The sequence below is a fragment of the Rhopilema esculentum genome, chromosome 7, assembly GCF_057945365.1.
Source record: "Rhopilema esculentum isolate cy_ngs chromosome 7, ASM5794536v1, whole genome shotgun sequence".
Taxonomy (NCBI): domain Eukaryota; kingdom Metazoa; phylum Cnidaria; class Scyphozoa; order Rhizostomeae; family Rhizostomatidae; genus Rhopilema; species Rhopilema esculentum.
The window spans coordinates 7,714,582-7,734,029 of record NC_142821.1 but is presented as its reverse complement, the minus strand read 5'-3'; the positions used below and the strand labels follow the sequence as shown (position 1 = coordinate 7,734,029).

Below are 19,448 nucleotides of genomic sequence, written 5' to 3'. Positions count from 1 at the left end.
CTTTGTCTTAAAATTAAATGCAAGACCAACTTAGTGGCATAAAAGCAGCACATCTGCTATGAGAATAAAGGGTGGGTTCAAAATAATAAAAAAAGGAACTACCATATTTCACTGTGTAGAAGACACACCATTTTCGAATTATTATTGGCTTGGTCTGAGGTCTTAAACATGGTAACATTGGCTGCCCCATTAATTTCTTCTGAATGCAAATTGTTATTTGTAGACTAAACATTCTGATACTGGGAGCACCTGTTCCCCTAATTTCAATAATAACACTTTTATTGGAAATTTAGTAAAAACTTTGAAATTCTCCAGCCGCGATAGAAAATTATCTGATAAAACCTTTTTTACTTCCAAATGTAAGGGTTGTACCCTGCATTCTCTTAATGCAAATATAGGGCACATCCCTGTAATCATCATGATTGTAAATGTTGTGAATGAGACAGATGACAATAACAATAATTTTATGGATTTTAAAACCTGTAAACATTAATGATGATTTTGATTATTTTATGATGCTAGACTTTCTACTTGATGATATTTTAAACATAATACAGAGGGTTTGACTTTGAGACAATTTTATTAATGGTTCTAATAAAGAATTGTGGGAGTATAATATTGGAAGCTCCCAAATAAAATGCTAGTCAAACAATGACATGTGAAGCTTTTTTTAGGTAATCATGGTGAAGATGTGAAAGAAAACTACTACTACATTGACTCCACACCAACCCACTCTTACATGAAAGCTCTCTACAAGTATCCTCAAAATGAATATCCATACAGCCATTTGGAGAGTGGAAATAATGAAAAGGGATTAGATGGGCCAGAATTTGAACTTGCAGATACAGGTAAGCAAAGAAATATTCTACAAAATGTTGACACATTGATATGTTTGGTTTATTTTAGTTATGGATTCGAGGAGGAAAACTCTCAGTCCATTCCATTGTTTTACTTATTTTCATAAGAGGCGCGAAGACAATGCAATTGGTCTTACATTTCTGATTTCATTTGCACTTTTTCAAGGGGCCACAAAAGTTTAACACAAAAATACTCTTACATTATTGGAATATATACATATTTTTGCTAAATCTTCATTTTTTCTTATTAGCTTCTTTAAGTTTTTGCTCAAGAACCATCTCAGCTTTTTCTGTGTAATGATCTGTCAGCTGCTGCACCTATAAAACAACACAAACATCAATATACAGCAAATGTTGATGACAACCAAAACAATGTGGCACAACAAAAAACTACATATAAGGGCCTTTGAAAAAACGATTACTTTTGAAATAAACTCTGCCAGAACAAGAAAGGTAGAAGTCAAGATATTAAATATTACTTGGGTTTCTTTTATGTTATGCAGCCATTTCCCAGCAATATCAAATGCCTGTTCTTTTAAAATGGCATTGTTTGATCTGTGGTTTGAGCAATTAAAATGGCTAATAATGCTAATAATGTGAAACATGTCGCTGTTATAGTTTTTCACCCAATCTGGGTTTTTCAGTAAATGCTGCTGGATAATGGAATTCCATATTTTGGTTGTTGTTTTTGATCAGCAAGACAGAGTACCTTGTTCTCTTTGAGGGATAGTTTTGTTTCTATTGCTGGAAGGGACCTCCTGTCTTATATATCCCAAATCTACAATTCCTACCAATTTCTTTGACTTTCCTTCCAAAAATATTCCTGTTTTCTTAAGATTGAAAGGTTCTAATCGCTACAAATATACTATTCAGTTAACTATCCTTTTCCAAATAGATCGAAGTTTATGCCTATCATGACAAAAACTGCCCAACAAGCAAAAAGTTAATTGCAAAAAATGCAATGACGGGAGATATCGCGGTTACAAAAATAAACTAATTAACCCTTGTACGTTTTCAGGGCTCTCTGAATAGGAAAAGGGCAAATAAATGGAAATTTTAGGGGAGCAATTTTCCCTTCGTGTTCTGTTTAGGAGAGCAATTCATAGCTCACCTCAGGTTGCGAGGGGAGCATGGAGGCGAGCGTGAGCTATCGCTCACCTCAAACAGCCAGGCCTGATGGTTAATGCTTAGTACCTGATTTTCAATTCGCCGTATAAAGTCTTTGGATTGTCCTTCTTTGTTATTACGGATTTGAACCATTCCTTTCTGTCTGACTTTTCTTAGTCCATCTTTAGCACTGTTTGCTATAACTTTTGCCACTTTTTCAATGGAGTTCCGCTGGTCATGTGTGAACCTGATTAATATAGACTCTTTTTCTAAAATAGCACACTTGATAAGAATTTGCAAAAAAATAAGAGCATCGTAAAAACATGGCTGGTTCAAATGGAAAAATAATGTTCTTGAAAATATCTCCTCACATGAACAAAGCACAGCTGATTTTGTTAGCTAGTCAGCCATGCTACTAAAAACACCATCAAAAACTTAGTTAGTAAAAATTTATTGTACTTCTGAGCCTCAAATTATCCAAAAATTAGAACAACAAGCTGATGCAAAATTTATCTGGCTCGAAAAAAAATTGTCTGCTACATACTAAAAAATCTTTCATATGCCATGCTATCCTTTGGCTCAATATACATCAAGGTTAGAGGTTTTCACCACTCAGCTTTTGAAAAAAAATAATATGTTCAAAACCTATGACAAGAACTTGTAATTTGCTCCTGCTTCCCCATCTTCAAACTTGGCTCAGACTCCCAGAAGAAGCATAAAAACAACCTTCCTACACATTTTCTATTTCTGAAGAGATTTCATGATAATTCAGCATCATATTTCTCAACACATATGTTTTTCAGCATCAATTTTATGCTTTTCACAGCTATTCACTATGACCTTCATATATGACTTAGTTTCAGTGTTCAATGCATTCTAAGTAATTACAAGCTAATTTCATTTACATTAAAATTAAAATGAAGATACCTCTTCACTTACAATGGTATTGGTATTGTAATTGTATTGCCCTTGGTAGTTGGTTGCATGTTGAATCCTGTTTCAATTATGGCACTTGATATAACTTTTGATGCCTGATAAAAATAATAAAGAAAAAAATGACTTGTTTTGATTGCTTTGTAAATTGCTATTATAATTCATTAAAATTTTGTGTTGCCATCATGGCTAATAACAGTCTTTAGATTCCGTTATTCAAGGAGATTCTTTAGAAAAACAGCATTGTGGTGAAGAATACAATACTGTTAGGAGTGTCTTCCCCAATCAATCCTTAGCAACCTTTTACACAGATATCTTTCCAAATCCTGTTAGTTTAGGCCTTGTAATTTTATCTTTGTGCCAATGTGCTATATAAAATAAATAAATATGATATTTGATTAATAAAATATAAAAATTTCTGAGGTGATCAGGCATCTGCCTATAACCAGACTTTAAGGTTTGCCAATGTTGTATAAATGCTTTTATAACATACTGGAGAGTTTGTCATATGCCTTGTTATTTTCTGTCTAAGCTATTGCCATGCAATTTTTATTCTGAAAGAGCTGTCAATGTTGGCATGTCTTGAAATTCTTTCAAAAATGTATCTTATTTATTTCTTCCACAGGTCAAAAATTTATTTTTTCTTGTTGGTTTATGTCAATCAGTACCGGCAGGGTATATTTTGAAATTTTCCCACAAATATGTCTCTTCAGTAGAATTTATTCCCTTCGCTAGTAATTGAGGGGTCCCTACCTACATAGAGACTCACATTCTCATTCTTGTGTTGTAAACTAAGAATATTTTCAGTTAAAATTTTAGTGACTGCAAAAGGACATGAATTTAAAACAAATTGACAAGGTGCACTTCTAAAATGGTACGCCTTGTGTCAACGTATTTGAATGATTGTTTGCATCTTCTTCAATACAACTAGCATTGTCAAACTTTGTAAATAAGGACTCAAATAACACGTAGCTTAAAAACCTTGCTGGCAGTTAGCAACTGTAAAGCAAAAAAACTCTCTAAGAAATGGTTGGTATTTCAACATTCTAAGCAAATTTGGCATTTCTTTTATAAAACTTACATTAGGAAATGTATCCTGGATTTCTACGTGAAAAAAATCACTTGTTGATTTGATTTGTGCAACTTGATACAAAGGTAATTTCTTTCCCTTGGTAATTTCAATCATAATATTATCCAAGAAGCCTGAAAAGAATAAAATAACAAATTTATATTAATAGCAGTGCAGCCTGAGTCCTTAATTATAAAGCAAGCAAAAAGACAAGCCTTTATATACCATATTGCGAATTATATTGTTCATATCAATAGATTTTTACTTTTTTTAAAAAACTTGGATATAAAATTGTTATTTTGAATAAATTGGTAGAAATATTTTTCATTTGCCTAATGTGAAAAAGTTTTATCTTACATATATTTTAGGCAATACAGTATACTTTGGTTTGAACAGAGACTTGCATTGCTTTTTTACCTGTTGTAATTCTAAGTGGCACTTTTGTTGCAAGGTCTTGATTCATTTCTTCAAGGACCTCTTCCATTCTTTGCTGTAAATTATGCAGGTCCACAATCCCTTCTGCATCATCTATTGCAAGTGAAAGTTTCTTGCCTTTGCTTTTTTGAGCTTGAAAAACCAATTATGTTTCTTTTTAAAATGAATTTCAAACAGTATTTCACCTAACCAGGAATTTCATTTAAAGCTGGCAACCAGCAAAAGTCTGCTGTTTACTCAACAAACCTTTGCTGTCTACTTTCACCCTCACTTTAGTAAGACTGCACAAACTTTAAAGTAAACTTATAGATGTTTTTTTAAATGTGAGCTTTTTACTTCAAAAAATAATGAATACCCTGCCTAATGTGTTCTGCTGCTAGTATTGATATTGAGAATACAATGCATAACATAAACTCTTTTTCTATATAGAACAACTTTAGAGAGAGGTAACCCTTATCCCATATCTCTGATTTTTTATATTGCAATCAACTAAATCTTAAAAACAATTTCACGACCATCTAAGGCTATGTTTTATGATAAACCAATGTACCTTTTTTGGAGTACAGGTGTGCCGAGTAAGAAATGGATCGCCTGAGACATTTATTACACTTGTCTGCCACAACAAGTTCTAGTTTCGCCAACAATGTTAAATGGTTTGATGTGAAGGTAAAGGCACTGTCGCGGCTGGGTGACCTTGATAATAACGCCAGTCGTTTAATTTCTGGTAATACTCTAAAATGAAAGTCTTCTGTCCTTGTAAAGAAGTTCTCGTTCTCTAATATCTTTCTGAAAGTACTGGAACTGTTCTGACCCCTATTTACTTTGCAATTTCTCCATGGCCGTAGGCCTAAAACTCTTTCTATACCATGTTTCACATTGAAATTAGCATATGTTTGTAGCCATATTTTAGAAGACTTTTGCAAAGCCATCCTTCTTTTTCTTTTTCTACAATTTCAAATACGATTTGATGGGTGATAGGCCACCACTTTCAGTAGCACAGTAGCACAGCCGCCATGCTCAGCCTCCACCTCTTTTCCGAGAAGAGGCTATAGTATTGAAATTTTTAAATCAGCATGGGTCATCAATATATAAGTATTTCTTGAGGATCTCGATGAACAGGGCCCGCGCCACGAATTTGAAAGTGGGAGCCAAGGCTTCTTACCCCTGTTACTGCAGCTTCAAAACTACTTGCTTCGCAAAAAAGTGGGAGGGGGCCATGTCCCCCGCCCCCCGGTGGCGCGGGCCCTGAAGCTGCCATGTTTATAAGCCGCCCCTTTGTTTATAAACTGCAGCAAAAAGTGCCAAAATTAAAAGCTGTCGCTTATACTCATATAGTTAGAGTATTCTTTATTGTACTAATCAATTGTATGACAAATATGTAAGTAGTTAATCTGATACTGTTACTGAAACAAAAACGAGTATGCTATATTTAAAATAAAGCTGAAAATATAACACGTTTAGCCGAGTTCAACCGAAACTTTTCTTTGATTTATCAGGGGTGTTCGATGAGAGCAAATATTGGGATGTGTTTGCAGAATACGCCAAAAATGATGATAATGACATATTGTGTAAAATCACGGTTGCAAACAGAGGCCCAGAAGAAGCAACCATACATGTGTTACCAACGCTTTGGTACAGGAACACGTGGATATGGGGATGCAAACATGAGGGGTGCACTGTAAAGCCACGAATCGCGAGAAGTGGTCCAAATTCTGTTTCTTGCACCCATCAAACTCTTGACAAGTTTCGCTGCTACTGGGATGTTGACCAGCAAGGAAAAGTTCCAGAACTTTGGTTCACGGAGAATGAAACCAATTCCAAGGTTTGTTTATGTTTGTTTTTTCACAAAAGGCTCCGATCGCTCTTATAGCATTTTTCCTCCAATTCAACATGGCTTTATATACATACAGTGATCTGTTGTAGGACGAAAACCGTTCACATATGACAAATAATTTTCAATAGATTTTCTCCCTAAAAGAATTTTTGTCTGAATTTCTTTAAGAGTTTTTCGAATAAAGTTTGATATGATGAAGTGAAAGACACAGTTGACGAATTTGATGTACACTGTTTTCAAGACTTTGCCACTGCTAATCCCCATTTTACATTATTAAATAACATGCTTCTTATTGTAAAAATATACTGCTGAAAAGTTTTAAGACCAACTTTTGTAATGGTTTTTTACAGTTAATGTTTTAAAAGTATGGTTTTAGAAGTTCTTGATATCAAACTCTGAAAATAACAGTCAGAAGCCTCCGTTCAGTGACCCCGAAACGGAGGCGAGGATATATGAAAAACTTCCTCTGAATATCAACCTTTATATCGATTGTGATCTGATTATTGTTTATTGACTGCCTTAGTTGGGGCAGAACATTTGCATAAAATAAAACAATTCTCGCAGTATTGAATCGACCCATTTTAAATGCATTGAGATACATTTGTCATTGCTGTTATCTTCGTTGTCCTTAATGTCACCGATTCTGTCACAGAAGTTACCTTTAGCAAAAAATGTACGGACTCCAACCATTAGAGACTCCTTAAAAAATCTTGCTTTTAGAAATAAGCAATTCGGAGATTGTTTGCAACTATTGATGCTGGTACGAATTAAGAAGTGTCAAAATTGACAGCTTGACAGTTTTCAAAATCTAGTTTCGAATTCTGGTTACTCTAGGTGCGACTGTATTTTAGTTTGTATTGGGGTAAAAATTTTTATTAACTCTTGCTTATAAACTTTTATGAACTTTATGAACGCTGATTTAACTCTACGGTATAAATGGTATCGTTAATCAATTATTTTATAAAATTGTCAGAGTTCTGAAAACGTCTCAACCTTCCTCCGGATGATTTTTTGCACTATTTACTTTCCTCAAAATTTTCCTTGTGTGCTTTGAGTAAAGGTTTCTTAGAAGTGGAAGTTAAGTATAGAAAAAGAAAGTCCTTTGTCAGGAAAAAGAAAAGTTCAAGTACAACAGCTTATTCTTCTCACTTTATATACTCTCATGAAGTTATACATGGCCTTCCTCAAATCTACTGTATCGCTGGATAATAACCTTTCTCCGGCTCACAGCCGTGGAACCGTTATGTTTTCTGGACTTTAAAAATGGTAACAGGGTATAGAACTCTGGGAATACGATTCCTACAACTCCAAGGTGATTTGCATTTGACCAATTTTTAAAGCCCTTTCAACCACTTATATCTTGTAGCTCTTGTTCAACACAGACAACTATACGACGTATGTCAAAGATGCCTTTCACCGTTACTTGATCAACAATGAAATGGATGCCATACAACCCAAGGAACGCGGAACGAAGGTCGCGGGGTATTACAAGATAACATTGAAAGCTGGTCAAAGCCATTCTATTCACTGCAGGCTAATGAAAGATGGTCAGCAGCTAGACAAGCCTTTTGCAAACTTTGACGATGTTTTCAATTCTAGGAAGAAAGAAGCTGATGCTTTCTACTCTCATGTCTTGCCAGGTAACTATCATTTGTGTGAACTTAAAACTTATCATAAAACTCAGGGCAGAGGGAAGATATAATGGTCTACGATAAGCCTTCGTTTTTAGCCAGAATATGGTGGACTAAGAAAATCAACTTATTCCATGAACCTGACTGATATTCCTATGAGTTTTTGTGTGATGTTCTTGAAAATAATTAAAATTGATCTAGGTGTAGTTTTTCTGGGTTTGATGATAATTAAATGAATCGTGGCTGTTTTGAAAAAAACACAGAAGGTTAATGGATATGTCAGGTATTTTAGGGTGACTGGGATGGTTACCCTAAGAACTTATTGTCCCGCCTGTAAATTGTGTAAAATGTTAGATGACATTACTTTGTGATTCATTTTTTACCCTCTTGAACGACAACTCTTAGCCTTAGGCTTTTCATTTGTTATTTGAAGCTTTTTCATTGTCAGGCATATCAGTATAATCCGGTTATAACGTACTTTAAGGGACCAGCGTATTAAGTACGTTATATCCGAAGTACGTTGTAACGAGGGTAAGTAAAAGTTGATTAAAACCAAGCACACCTTTTGCCGGGACCAAGCACACCAGTACGTTATATCTGAAAGTACGTAATAACCGAGTACGTTACAACGGGATTCTACTTTATATATTTAAAGATATAAAACTACGCATAGTCATCTCGCGTGCATGTCACCTTGTTTGTGTTCTACCAGGTCCAAGAAATGCTTTAACCCGACTGGTTTTTTGACTCCCTTGAATTTCGGGAAAAAAATTAAGGTTTTACACAGTAGTTCTATTGATAGAAAACACGGACACTAAATCAGATCATCAACACTGAATTTGTCTGGTAATTCTGTGTTCGGTTATGTGATATTCCGTTCAATGAAAGAATAGACAATATACTTGGTACCCTATTTAGTTAAGCTCATATACTGTTGCTTCATTTGACCCACAGAAAATGCGACAAAAGAAGAACTTTTAGTAAGCAGACAGGCATATGCAGGCCTTCTTTGGACTAAGCAGTTTTATCATTACGTCATCAACGACTGGCTGGAAGGAGACCCTGACCAGCCAAAGCCCCCTTCTTCGCGTAACCGAAACCTCGAATGGAGGCATCTCTTCAGCCGTGACGTCATTTCAATGCCAGACAAATGGGAATACCCATGGGTATGCTAGAATTTATTTTTTAGCTTTTTGTTTTGCACTTAAAATTAATTTTGCAAAACTGTTTAAGAAAAAGCTTCCTGACTGAGTAAGATAACGGTACGCGCCATTTCTCTGGCTTCTTGTTTTTTATTCATGGCTCGAAATAGCAGAAGAAGCAAGGGGTGCTGAGGGCTGGTTTTTTATTTCTGTGCAATGTAGCACATGTTTTGATCTCGAATCTCGAATTTCCGACACTGTTCTATTACCATGCTCGGATTTCCTTTAGACAATATAGAGTAAATAACTAAATTGATAAAAATTTTTGCGTGATCAATCGAATAGCCTACATTTTTAGTAGATATAGGTGCGTTATTTTAGGAGCAGCTGTGTCATTTTAGATGTGTATCTAAAAACAACTGAGACGATTCTTTCAAATATGTTTCAAATTATCTGTCTTTACAATCACAAACCATCCTTAAAAACCTTCGATTTACTTAATTTTAGCAAAAACATGATTATTTTAAGGATACACTTTTCAATAACCCAAAGAAAGTTAGCACAATAGCTTAATTTCATGCACGCAAAAGTAAATCTCCAGATTGTGTTCTGAATTCCCATGCTATTTCAGCTGTCATTTTATTCTGTGTACCGAAGCCTATAAACTTGAACAGTAGGAAAATTGAAAGAGGAAAGGAGAGTCCCTTTCTCATTCAAATTTCTCTCCATTTTGATTTCCTAGGCTCAGCTTGGGCACTGCCTGTTGATATTTGAACATGTGCATATTTTGAAATGTGAAATGCCTTTTGTTTTATGCGATAGATATTAGATCAAAACTAGAAGCTGAGTATATTAGAAGGGAAGGATTTCGTTATATTTTTATATTCCTGTGTATCATTTTTCGCACCAAAAAAAATGATTTGGTTTCATTGATGGTGCCGAATTTAAAAATGGCTCGGAAAAAGAAAACAGGTGAAGACAATATGCAAAAGCCTTTCGTCTGAAATTTTCTTTTCTTTCGTGTCAGAAGGAAAGCCATCTTTTTGTTTAATTGAATTCAATGGAAAGTCAACAAGGTTTTGGTGAATTTGTATCCAGCCTCGCTAGTTGGAAGTGGTAAAAAGATAAGCCGAGAAACAGCTCAAAGATAACTATATATATTTTGGACACTTCTACATGATACAGAAATGGCTAGATAATCTGAAGCCCAATTTAAACGAATACGTTCTCAAATGAAATCACAATCATTTTTTTGTGTTTTACCCCCTCCCGTCTTCAAAACAGAATTGAGTCTGTGACTAAAATGTTTAATATTTTCAAACTCCCTCGCTAGTGGCATACCTTGGAAAGACCATGGTTTGAAGATGTGTCGCTTTCGAATTCAATCGATTTCATAAAAGCCAAATAGCTTTGCTGAGTCTTTGTATTCTCAATTTTTTAGGTATTTTGAGGCTGGAGTGTTCTTATTGCTTTTTAATTAAAAACCTTGATTTCTGTCTTTACATATTATTTATTGTTTCTGAAGCCAGTTAATACCGGCTTTGCATGGCATTGTAGTAGTACAGTTGAATAACAGATAGAATCTGCTTTTAGGAAATTCTGTGACGCAACACTTCTGATTTGTCTTTGCTGACATAAAAACATTATTGTTTTGAAAACGGGAATGCACCTTGTTGGTTACCAAAAAATTGTACAAATATATGTATCTGCCCCTAGACTTACTCCATGAGCCTCTGTTTCGCTACTGCCTCATTTGACTGACGCTGGAGTAAGTCTAATCTGCCTCTTGCTCTCAAATACTATGATCTGTCAATGCGTTTCCTAATCAGAAACGAATCATGGTTCATATGGAAAATATCCAAAGATCTTGTTGCAGAAGTTATTATCTTTCGAAATCCCTCTCCATTTATTGGCAGGCTGTGCTTTTTTGTACATGTAATTCTTTGCAATTATAATAAAGTTGGCGATGCGAATGTTCTTGTTCCAGGATTAAGTTTTTGTTATAAACATTGGCAAGCGTACAATTGGTTTGTATGAAGCATCTCCAGGCAACACTTGCTTCAAAACTGTGTTGTTTAACATCTGTGGCAACTCTTTTTTTACCAAAAATTAAACTTATCATTGTGGAAGCAATAACGAAACATTAATGAAATAAGATTATAAAGATGCTTTAGAAAGGGCAACCATGGATGACTTTCCTTTTGAAGCGATTGCAGTTAATTAAAACAGGGTAGACAAGTTTCAGACGAAATCTAAACCATAATCATAATCATAATTACGGTGATATCATGACCTACATCATCATCATAAACATAACGCCAACAACATAAAGATCTCTCTGATTACTGTGAACATCTGCATAGCAGGAACTTCATTTTTTGTATCATAATTGTACAAATTCTTGTAAACAGAATAAATTTTGAAATAAAGTTTACCAGTTTCTTATAATAATGATTTTTTTGAAAACTGCCTCTTACGCATATTTTCTTTCACGAGCTTTTGTTCTAGAACAACGTATAAGAAACTCGGAAAAAACCTGGCTCAACGGTTTCTTATATTTTGATACATAACTTTGAAAAAGTCAGTCTTGGTTTGCTTTAAGTTTGTTTATTAGATGCGGACTTTTACTGTGTTTTGCTGCTCTAAATTAGCTTTCAATTAGTTTTTTTTTTGAGTAAAGATCTGCACAAGCAGTAAAAACAGGTGCTTGTTTTCCTAAGTATTACTTCTTTCATTGCGCAAGAAACCGTTTTTTCTAAAAAGTATTCAAGTCCTAGTGAATATTGACCTGACAAGTTTTAAGCAAACTGGCTTAAAGCTTGTTTGAATTCATTCCTATCGCAGAAAGAATAAACATTTGCGGAAATAGCAACGATGCGAACCGTAAGAATCAAACGTGCTGTAAAAATCGCCAAAAAACACAGGCTGTGGTCATGTAAGGGTTGAATCAAGCAGCCATCAGGGGCTGCCCTGACAAAATCAGGCTTTTTTATGCCCATACCTAACGCGAAATTGGGCAAAAATTTTGCACTCGAGGGCAATATAGGCTCAAACCTTTTTATAGGGTGCAAGAGAAATTTCCCCGGCGGCAAAACCTAATTTGATAACTTTATCGAAATGGAAGAGGAGCACGCAGATTTGCTGTTTACAATCCCCCTAGTTTTCTATTTCTAGGAAAATGGTTTATACAAGGCAATTTGCCTTTTGATTAACTTGCTTAGAATTTTTTACCGCGTTCTATAATCGCCAAGGCAACAGTCAGTTACAATTGTTACACCTTTACATGAAAATGTCTGTGATTAACAACACTTTAACTAAACTAGCATGTTTTTCTTGTGACTGTAGGGTTGTTGAAGGCATAGTTTTCTTGTATTACATCTTTTGTAAGAAAAATGAACTTTTCACATTTTATTTGCGATTAAGAGAAGGAAATAGCACTGTAGTCTTTCTGTATTCCCCCATGGCCTCTAAATCTAGGGTGCCTCATACAAGTAATTATTTAAGAATGTAGCGAAAGTATTTCTGAATTGTTAAAAGCTTATCTGACGGGCGTGTTTGCAAAAATTTTCTTCTCGCTCCGCTCTAAGGGGGCCTCGTCTTTCGGTTTTACCCCAGGGCCTTCGCAACCCCTCGACGGCCCTGGTCACGCAAACTAAACAATATTTTCCCAGCGTTACTGGGAAACTTGACACTTGACAGCAAATTCGCATGTGATTGGATTGCTGCACTGTTACGATTCTTGATACCCAAAAATTAAGGAAATATTTTAAAAGCTTCGTGCCTCAATCATAATAAAAATTAAGAAAATTTCAGCATTGCGAGTTATTAAATTTTTGTTATGAGAAATTCTGTGCTAATTTTAAGGTCGTGTGATCAGAAATGCAACATTTTTCAGATTTGATATTTATAATGAACAAAACCACTCTCCGTATTAACATTGATACACTTTATTCATATGATTACATTCACACTCTTACTATTTTTAATCACACTTACACTTTTCTTTTACTTTCAATCATCCGATGACTTTGAAATAATAGAAATAAACTGGATTATTATACAGCAGTCTGTTTTAAGATTTGACAAATGTTTCTCCTTAGATATCTTGAAGTTATCTTTGATTATGTTAATTGAAATCAGTATAGCTCTGGTGGACAGTGTGGTTCTCCACGTAAATCTTATACGCCTTTAGTAAAAGTCATTTTGTTTTCGAGAAAGATCCTCTTGAACCCAAAAATTATATTGTTCTAAATAATAGCGTACGTAGTTTGGAAGGAGTGGTACACCGCTCGGTTCTGCAGGGGTAATGGGCAATCATACCCGGCGAGTGGATTTAAAGACGCAAAGAGGAACTTGTTAGAATGTCCCCTCAAACAGCCCCAATTAAACTGTGTTCACCTCTTTGCTGAGACTGTCGCAGTTTCGCTCACTGAGTCGATAATGACCATTCGTGGATTTGTTACTCACAGTGCCTTGAGGAGCTGATTTACGCTTCGGTATGTAAGAGATGTTGTACAGAATGCAAGCTGCAAAGGCAACTTCTACAAAGCGATAGGCGTACTGGTAGGTTAGCCAAGCCCATGGTTCCGGTTTTTTACCAGTAGATGCTTCTACGTAGACGAACGCCAGTGCGTAAATCTGTAACGCCATCAGAACAAGACCAAGCAGGGAAGTTATAAAAGATAGCCGCAATACTTTCGCAATAAAGTTACGACCACTTTTTCGCGATAGACTATCGACATTGGAGTTGTTTTTTCGGCTGAGGCGAAACATTTCTTTCTTGTTTTTCTTGTCGGTGCGATACATTTGAAAGCCAGAATACGCAAACGCAAAAACAAGTACAGCGCTAAATACGATAAAGTACCCTTGACAAAGGGCGAGGAATATCCCAGTCGATGTATTGTAAGCAACAACCATGTCTGCTGTTATGGCAAAAACATAATTCAAAAGGACAAGCCCACATAAAAACCACCATTTCTGCAGCTTTGTAAACTTTCCAACTTTTTTGAACTTCATCACATCACGTAGGGCAAGATGCAGTAGGAGATACGCTGACAAAAGGCTTGGCAATCCAATGCTGAATAAAAGTCTGTTTACGAACAGTGGACAGTGTTTCGCATTTCCAAACATGCAATAATCCGATTCGTATGGGTTTATTATTAAGTACAAAAACCTCGCAGTTGTGAAAACTGCTATAATCGCAGTAACTGTTATTGCAAACTTTGCCATTACTTGGCGCTTCCTTTTCTTGACGAAAATTCTCCGCAAGCACAATACCGCTATTACGGTTAGTATTCCAAAAAGCACCGCCATGCCAATCCAGTGTCCCTCCCAGGCAAAACCCCATTTCATCTTTGCTATATTCCATTCTGGCACTGGTTCTCCCCAAGGAGCTTTCTCTGGCTTGGGTTCTGGAGTTGAATACTCGCCTTCAGGTTCTGGTTCACCTTCTGGAGACAAGATCTTATATGCAGTGCTGAAAATCCAAGTCTCTGGCTTGGGTCCCGGCGTTGAAAACTCGCCTTTAGGCTCTGGTTCACCTTCTGGAGCCATGATTCTATATGCAGTGCTGAAAATCAAACTCCTCAATATCTATTGATCGAGGCAGTGCCTAGGCCGCTACAAGGCGTCAGTTATTGATTCCTTCACAGTTTAAAATTTATGAATATAACTGCGGTTCGCTTTACCGGTCGCTGGTGGCAAACACACGAGACACATCGCAATAGCGGAATCCTTGGTTTCGAACAACTTGTCTGCTTTTAAACACCAGCGCTGGTTGCCATATTGTCAACGTTGCTATTTCGTAAACTTCCGCCTTCACTTGAGCATGTGCGCAACACGACCCTTCTCGTAACTATACTATATCCCCTTTGTTTCAACTAACCTCCGATTGTTTTATTGTCGATCGCCAAACGATTCTGCTGATGCCAGCTAACAATGTAAAGATATATAACCCGACGGTTCATTGTAATCGTTTTTCAGGAAGCATTTCATTGCCGTTTGTGTCGTAGATGGGCAAAAAAAGCCGAAAAATTCTGTCTCACTGGTTTTCTAAATTGTTTGTTTCTTTATAACTAGGATTTCTGAAGCTTGAGGAGTGAATTGAACATCCTTGTGGGGATGCCATAAGAGTACTTACATTATCTTGAAAGGGAGAAGAATCAGTTATGGTGACTGACGAAGGGAAAGTTGACAAAGAATTTTAGGATGCCAGAGTGCTTTCCCGTGTTGGAAACTGCGATAGTATTGTTAATCCACTAGAAAACTGACACCACAGCGAAACCTGTTAGACTTAAAAATTTCAGTAAACTTTTAGCAGACGTCATATTCGCGGAAGGAAGTTCAAACCAGAGATTTCTCTCGCTTGAATCGTTGCACGCGTCACACTTTTCTGTTTACATCTCCAATTTTGTTATGTTAAGTGTTATACAGAAGTAAATACCCACGTTAAGTTAAGTTATGATAAGTGTCGAAACAAACTTCTATAATTTGAAAATGCTAGAAAATAATTGGAACAGAAACTACCTTACTCCCATCTCCCTAATTCAATGTGGGCTTGTAGCCACAGCATCGAAGTCAAATTCAATTATCTTCAAATTTGAACGGTAGAGACTAGGGCTGGGGCAGGTTTTTTTACCTTTTTGAAAAAAATTTAGTGTTTTTGCTAAAATCTCGATCATCTTTGTCCGGCACTGTAGCCTGAGCGTTTAATAATGATCCTAACGGTTTTATTTTCTCAACACGTTTCAAAAGCCATTTTTAAATTCTATACCACCAAAAGGTTGGTAACTATTAATCATCCCACCCAGCCTGACGTAATTTCGAAGAAGCGTTGGTGTTGCTTTTGAAACACAAGCGAATATCTTAAAAGATACCTTATAACAATTATGGTGAAGGAAATTATTATGAAGGAAAACAGAATAACCTTATTGTGTTTAAATTATTTCAATGAATAAAATATAAATTATTCAGTGGTTACCAAGTTTGTATTTTTAGGCCCCGAGTCATCCAGTTGATTTTAGAAAGAGGAAGTATCCGAGTCTAAAAGATGCTTCTATCGCACGAATTGTTCCTTCGACCTTCTTTAATCCATGTTATTTTGTACATTTGATACCAACCCTTAGACTAAGCCAGTTGTAGTATGATGTTTCTTTTCAATTTCACGTACATTTTTTTATCGAATCTAGTTAATCTTATTTTTCTAACGCATAGTTTATTATCTACTTTTCCTTTTTTCTTTACGCTTCTTATTATTTTCAAAAAAATACAAAATTACCATAACAATACAAGTGGGATCAAAATAGCATGACTAATCAATGGACATTACATGTAACAAAAAAGATATGAGGGCAACGCGAGCAATAAATAGGTTACAATGTTCACTGGCCTAGCTTGACCTTTTCAGACTAGGGGAGGGGGAAGGGGGGGATAGATGGTCATCAATAATAAAATGTACCTGCCATTAAAACTCACGAGAAACTGCGGCTCTGTTTTAAATTCTCTGTCCTTTAAGAATTGCAAAGCAGCAAGATATGTTCCAAATCTTCTATACAATCGTACCTTAATAATTCCCCAGCAGTGCAAACCAGCAGAAAAATTCATGTGCATCTCTAATATTCCCCGAAACCCGTTCATTAATTGTCATGTGTGAGAAGGAAGAACCGCAGTATAGGCTGTCCGCCGGATTCTGTGAATCTTGCAATGAGTATAATATAATACGAGGATAAAATTCAGGAACAAAGCAAAACGGCGACGAGAATTCAATGTTAAAGATAAATTTTCAAAATAGATTAACTTCAACGAATACTCATTTTCATGCTGGCAGTAGCAAAAAGCCAGCAACGTTTTGTTTGGAGTTTAAAATCTTGAAGAAAAAAGAACTATCTAACTCTCACATGGCTGTATTTTATCTGATGGCAGGCTATATGATAAAATTTAATTAATATAATTTGCTTGCATTTTGTAAAGGGTTATGTAACGCATAACGCTAGCCTCTTTCCCTCTTACTCTCCTGTCTTTCTTTCTTTATTGTTCAGATTACTAAATAGAGAGAGAGACTTGTAGCAAGTCCATTGCAGAGCTTGAAATCGTTTGAAAAGGTTGTTTCTTCAGCCGGGCAACCGCGACAGGGGGCCGCGGGGACAAAACACTCCCCATGGAACAAGGGTTTACCGGCGAATTGCTACTTTCGTCGGCAAAACTACCAAATCTCCGCATCACCGAAGAATAAACTCTAAGGCCACACCTTTGGAGACACGGTGACGCCTATATCACCTCTGTCAAATTCATCCGCGATGATCATGGTCTTCAATAATTTCCGCATGCTTGCAAGTTTAGAGTTGCTGTGACATTAATTATTGTATACCACGAGTTCGATGGAAAAACTAACTATTTCACCAATATTTTGTTTCTTTTTTCTTTCAGTTCGCTGCGTGGGATTTGGCTTTTCACATGATCCCGTTTTCAGTGATAGACCCTCAATTTGCCAAAGATCAGCTGATGCTCTTCCTAAGGGAATGGTACATGGCACCAAACGGACAAATCCCGGCCTATGAATTCAATTTTAGTGACGTAAATCCTCCGGTTCACGGTGTAGCTGCTCATATCTTGTACAAAATGACGGGCAGAAAAGGAGAGAGGGATAATGTGTTCCTTGCTAGAGTGTTCCAGAAGCTCATTATGAATTTCACATGGTAAGCGCTGCAAAAGCTGGCGACAGCAGTTTATATTTTGGTACTTCATGGTAAGGGAGAAAAGCTTTGTTTAAATCTATGAAATAGTTGATATTAAATATAGGGGCTGATATTTGAAAATTTCAATACACCCATTTTCAAAAAAGCCAGACTCTCGTATGAAACATTCACCAACGGATTCAAACCTGAGTATAGTGTACACCTTGAAAACTAGAGATGTATTTTCTTTGTCACGTGTGATATTTTATGCGCACACTTACATTCTAGTTGCAGCTTGATTTATCGTTAAGAGTTTATAGCACAGATTTCCATACCTGTAGATATTATATAGAAGAGTCGTTAGCTTGATATTTGACAATGTTAATCTGTATTTCCCTAGCGAAGCTTATTCGCCATATTCACTCACTTACCAGGGGCGTCGTGGGTAGTGACTCTTAGGGGGGGGGGGGCACAGCTTCATTTTCCGACCTCATGTTTACATTAACGTTATGACGTCATCAAGCGCATGCGCAGTTTTTAAATACTGGAAGCCATGGCAGACAATATGTTTCTTTTGCAGCATCACTTTTACTGATTTCAATAAGTCGGTCAGAAAAAACCAGCATCCGCATTCGAACATTTGATATTCATAATCATCAGTAATCAGTATCTGTGTGAACAATAAAACTCGCAATAGGACTGATAATTAATATCTTCAGAATCTAAAGAAGCAAACTGGGCGATTTTCAGTGCATGAGAAGTCTCCTTAGCACTGGTGTGTGTCAGCAAACTCTCTGATTACTTCATCATAACTCAAGTAATTCAAGCTCAACATTTATTTAACCTCCCTTGGCCCATTATTGATTGCAGCCTGTTTTTACACACTTGAGCTTTAAAAGGGGCACTCGCATTTAATAAAACAAATTGAGATGCTTGCCATTTCTTGTAAAAACGTACAGATTTGGATAGGGAAACTGTAAAATAAATAACCACGAGTTATTTCTAGCGCTGTTAATTCATTTTTTTAGTCGTTGCCCTTTCTGTCATTTAACTGTTAATTGACCTCTATTTTTAAATTGGAGATGAACAACAAGAAGTTGGATCTTTGTGATCTGTCATGGGTCAATGTCTATCATCTACCCAGCAAATTCAAAGAAGCCTCATCTGTTGTAGTTCTATTACCTTTCGCACTTTTCCTTTCAAATGAATGTCAGTAAAAGAATTTCACTTAATGTCTCGAATTACAGGTGGGTCAATAGGAAAGATCCTGATGGAAAGAACATCTTCAGCGGCGGCTTTCTTGGTCTAGATAACATTGGTCTGTATTACATTAGTTCATACCGTTGCTCGTATTGTCGTTAAAAAGTCAGCTAGATAAACATGACACGACAAGAAAGCTAGATGAAGAAGAGGCCATGGCTTATGCTTATCTCATAGACTGTGTAAATTATCACTCTTCCCCTCTTTGAATATTTCGGAGAGCATTTTACATGGTGCCTGTTTGCTACGTTTTTGTCTTGCAATTAGCCTTAATGATCTGACAAAAGCTTGGTGAAAGTGTTACCATTTGCTTAGCTGGTGCTGTGTCAATATTTATGAGAGAAAATATGAAAAGCTGTGTAAAATGCTTCAAATTATTTATGAAAGAAATTTAGAGAAAAACTCTTTGGCTGAATGAAAAATGCATATAAGCTTGTTGAGTTCAGGAAATTACATTGAATCCTGCACTCACCTTTATTTAACCATAAGCTGAGTATAGCTTTACTGT

General features: G+C 36.2%; 3 protein-coding genes across 4 annotated transcripts in view; 1 reads left to right on the top strand and 2 right to left on the bottom strand.

The window, feature by feature from the left end:
* LOC135683249 (uncharacterized) overlaps positions 1 to 19,448 on the top strand; it is a 30,418-nt gene that overhangs the window by 3,627 nt on the left and 7,343 nt on the right. The window contains exons 3-8 of the mRNA XM_065198459.2: positions 675 to 848; positions 5,898 to 6,223; positions 7,602 to 7,875; positions 8,821 to 9,032; positions 17,433 to 17,701; positions 18,928 to 18,998. Coding sequence (XP_065054531.2) covers positions 675 to 848; positions 5,898 to 6,223; positions 7,602 to 7,875; positions 8,821 to 9,032; positions 17,433 to 17,701; positions 18,928 to 18,998 — 1,326 coding nt within the window. The remainder of the gene's footprint in view (positions 1 to 674; positions 849 to 5,897; positions 6,224 to 7,601; positions 7,876 to 8,820; positions 9,033 to 17,432; positions 17,702 to 18,927; positions 18,999 to 19,448) is intronic.
* LOC135683261 (uncharacterized) lies at positions 976 to 5,432 on the bottom strand. 2 transcript variants are annotated; one of them, XM_065198472.2, is made up of 6 exons: positions 4,952 to 5,429; positions 4,384 to 4,533; positions 3,979 to 4,100; positions 2,904 to 2,995; positions 2,052 to 2,211; positions 976 to 1,175 (listed from the first exon to the last, which is right to left on the bottom strand). In XM_065198472.2, the coding sequence occupies exons 1-6, from the start codon at positions 5,328 to 5,330 to the stop codon at positions 1,092 to 1,094; spliced, it is 987 nt and encodes a 328-aa protein (XP_065054544.2). In that variant the 5' UTR covers positions 5,331 to 5,429; the 3' UTR covers positions 976 to 1,091. The 2 variants fall into 2 exon arrangements, with proteins under 2 accessions (XP_065054544.2, XP_065054543.2); XM_065198471.2 differs by having other exon boundaries at positions 1,015 to 1,175; positions 1,969 to 2,211; positions 4,952 to 5,432.
* Positions 10,293 to 16,169, bottom strand: LOC135683257 (uncharacterized). The gene has a single exon (XM_065198466.2). It carries the CDS (start codon positions 14,559 to 14,561, stop codon positions 13,392 to 13,394), a length of 1,170 nt encoding a protein of 389 aa, XP_065054538.2. The 5' UTR covers positions 14,562 to 16,169; the 3' UTR covers positions 10,293 to 13,391.

What these genes read in the sequence shown, in the direction of transcription:
- LOC135683261 (XM_065198471.2), bottom strand. Translation starts at nt 5,330, where the DNA reads ATGGCTTTGCAAAAGTCTTCTAAAATATGGCTACAAACATATGCTAAT. An exon ending in ACACCTGTACTCCAAAAAAG is followed by an intron (nt 4,534 to 4,951) that starts GTACATTGGTTT and finishes TGGTTTTTCAAG; the next exon opens with CTCAAAAAAGCAAAGGCAAG. An exon ending in GCCACTTAGAATTACAACAG is followed by an intron (nt 4,101 to 4,383) that starts GTAAAAAAGCAA and finishes TATTCTTTTCAG; the next exon opens with GCTTCTTGGATAATATTATG.
- LOC135683257 (XM_065198466.2), bottom strand. Translation starts at nt 14,561, where the DNA reads ATGGCTCCAGAAGGTGAACCAGAGCCTAAAGGCGAGTTTTCAACGCCG.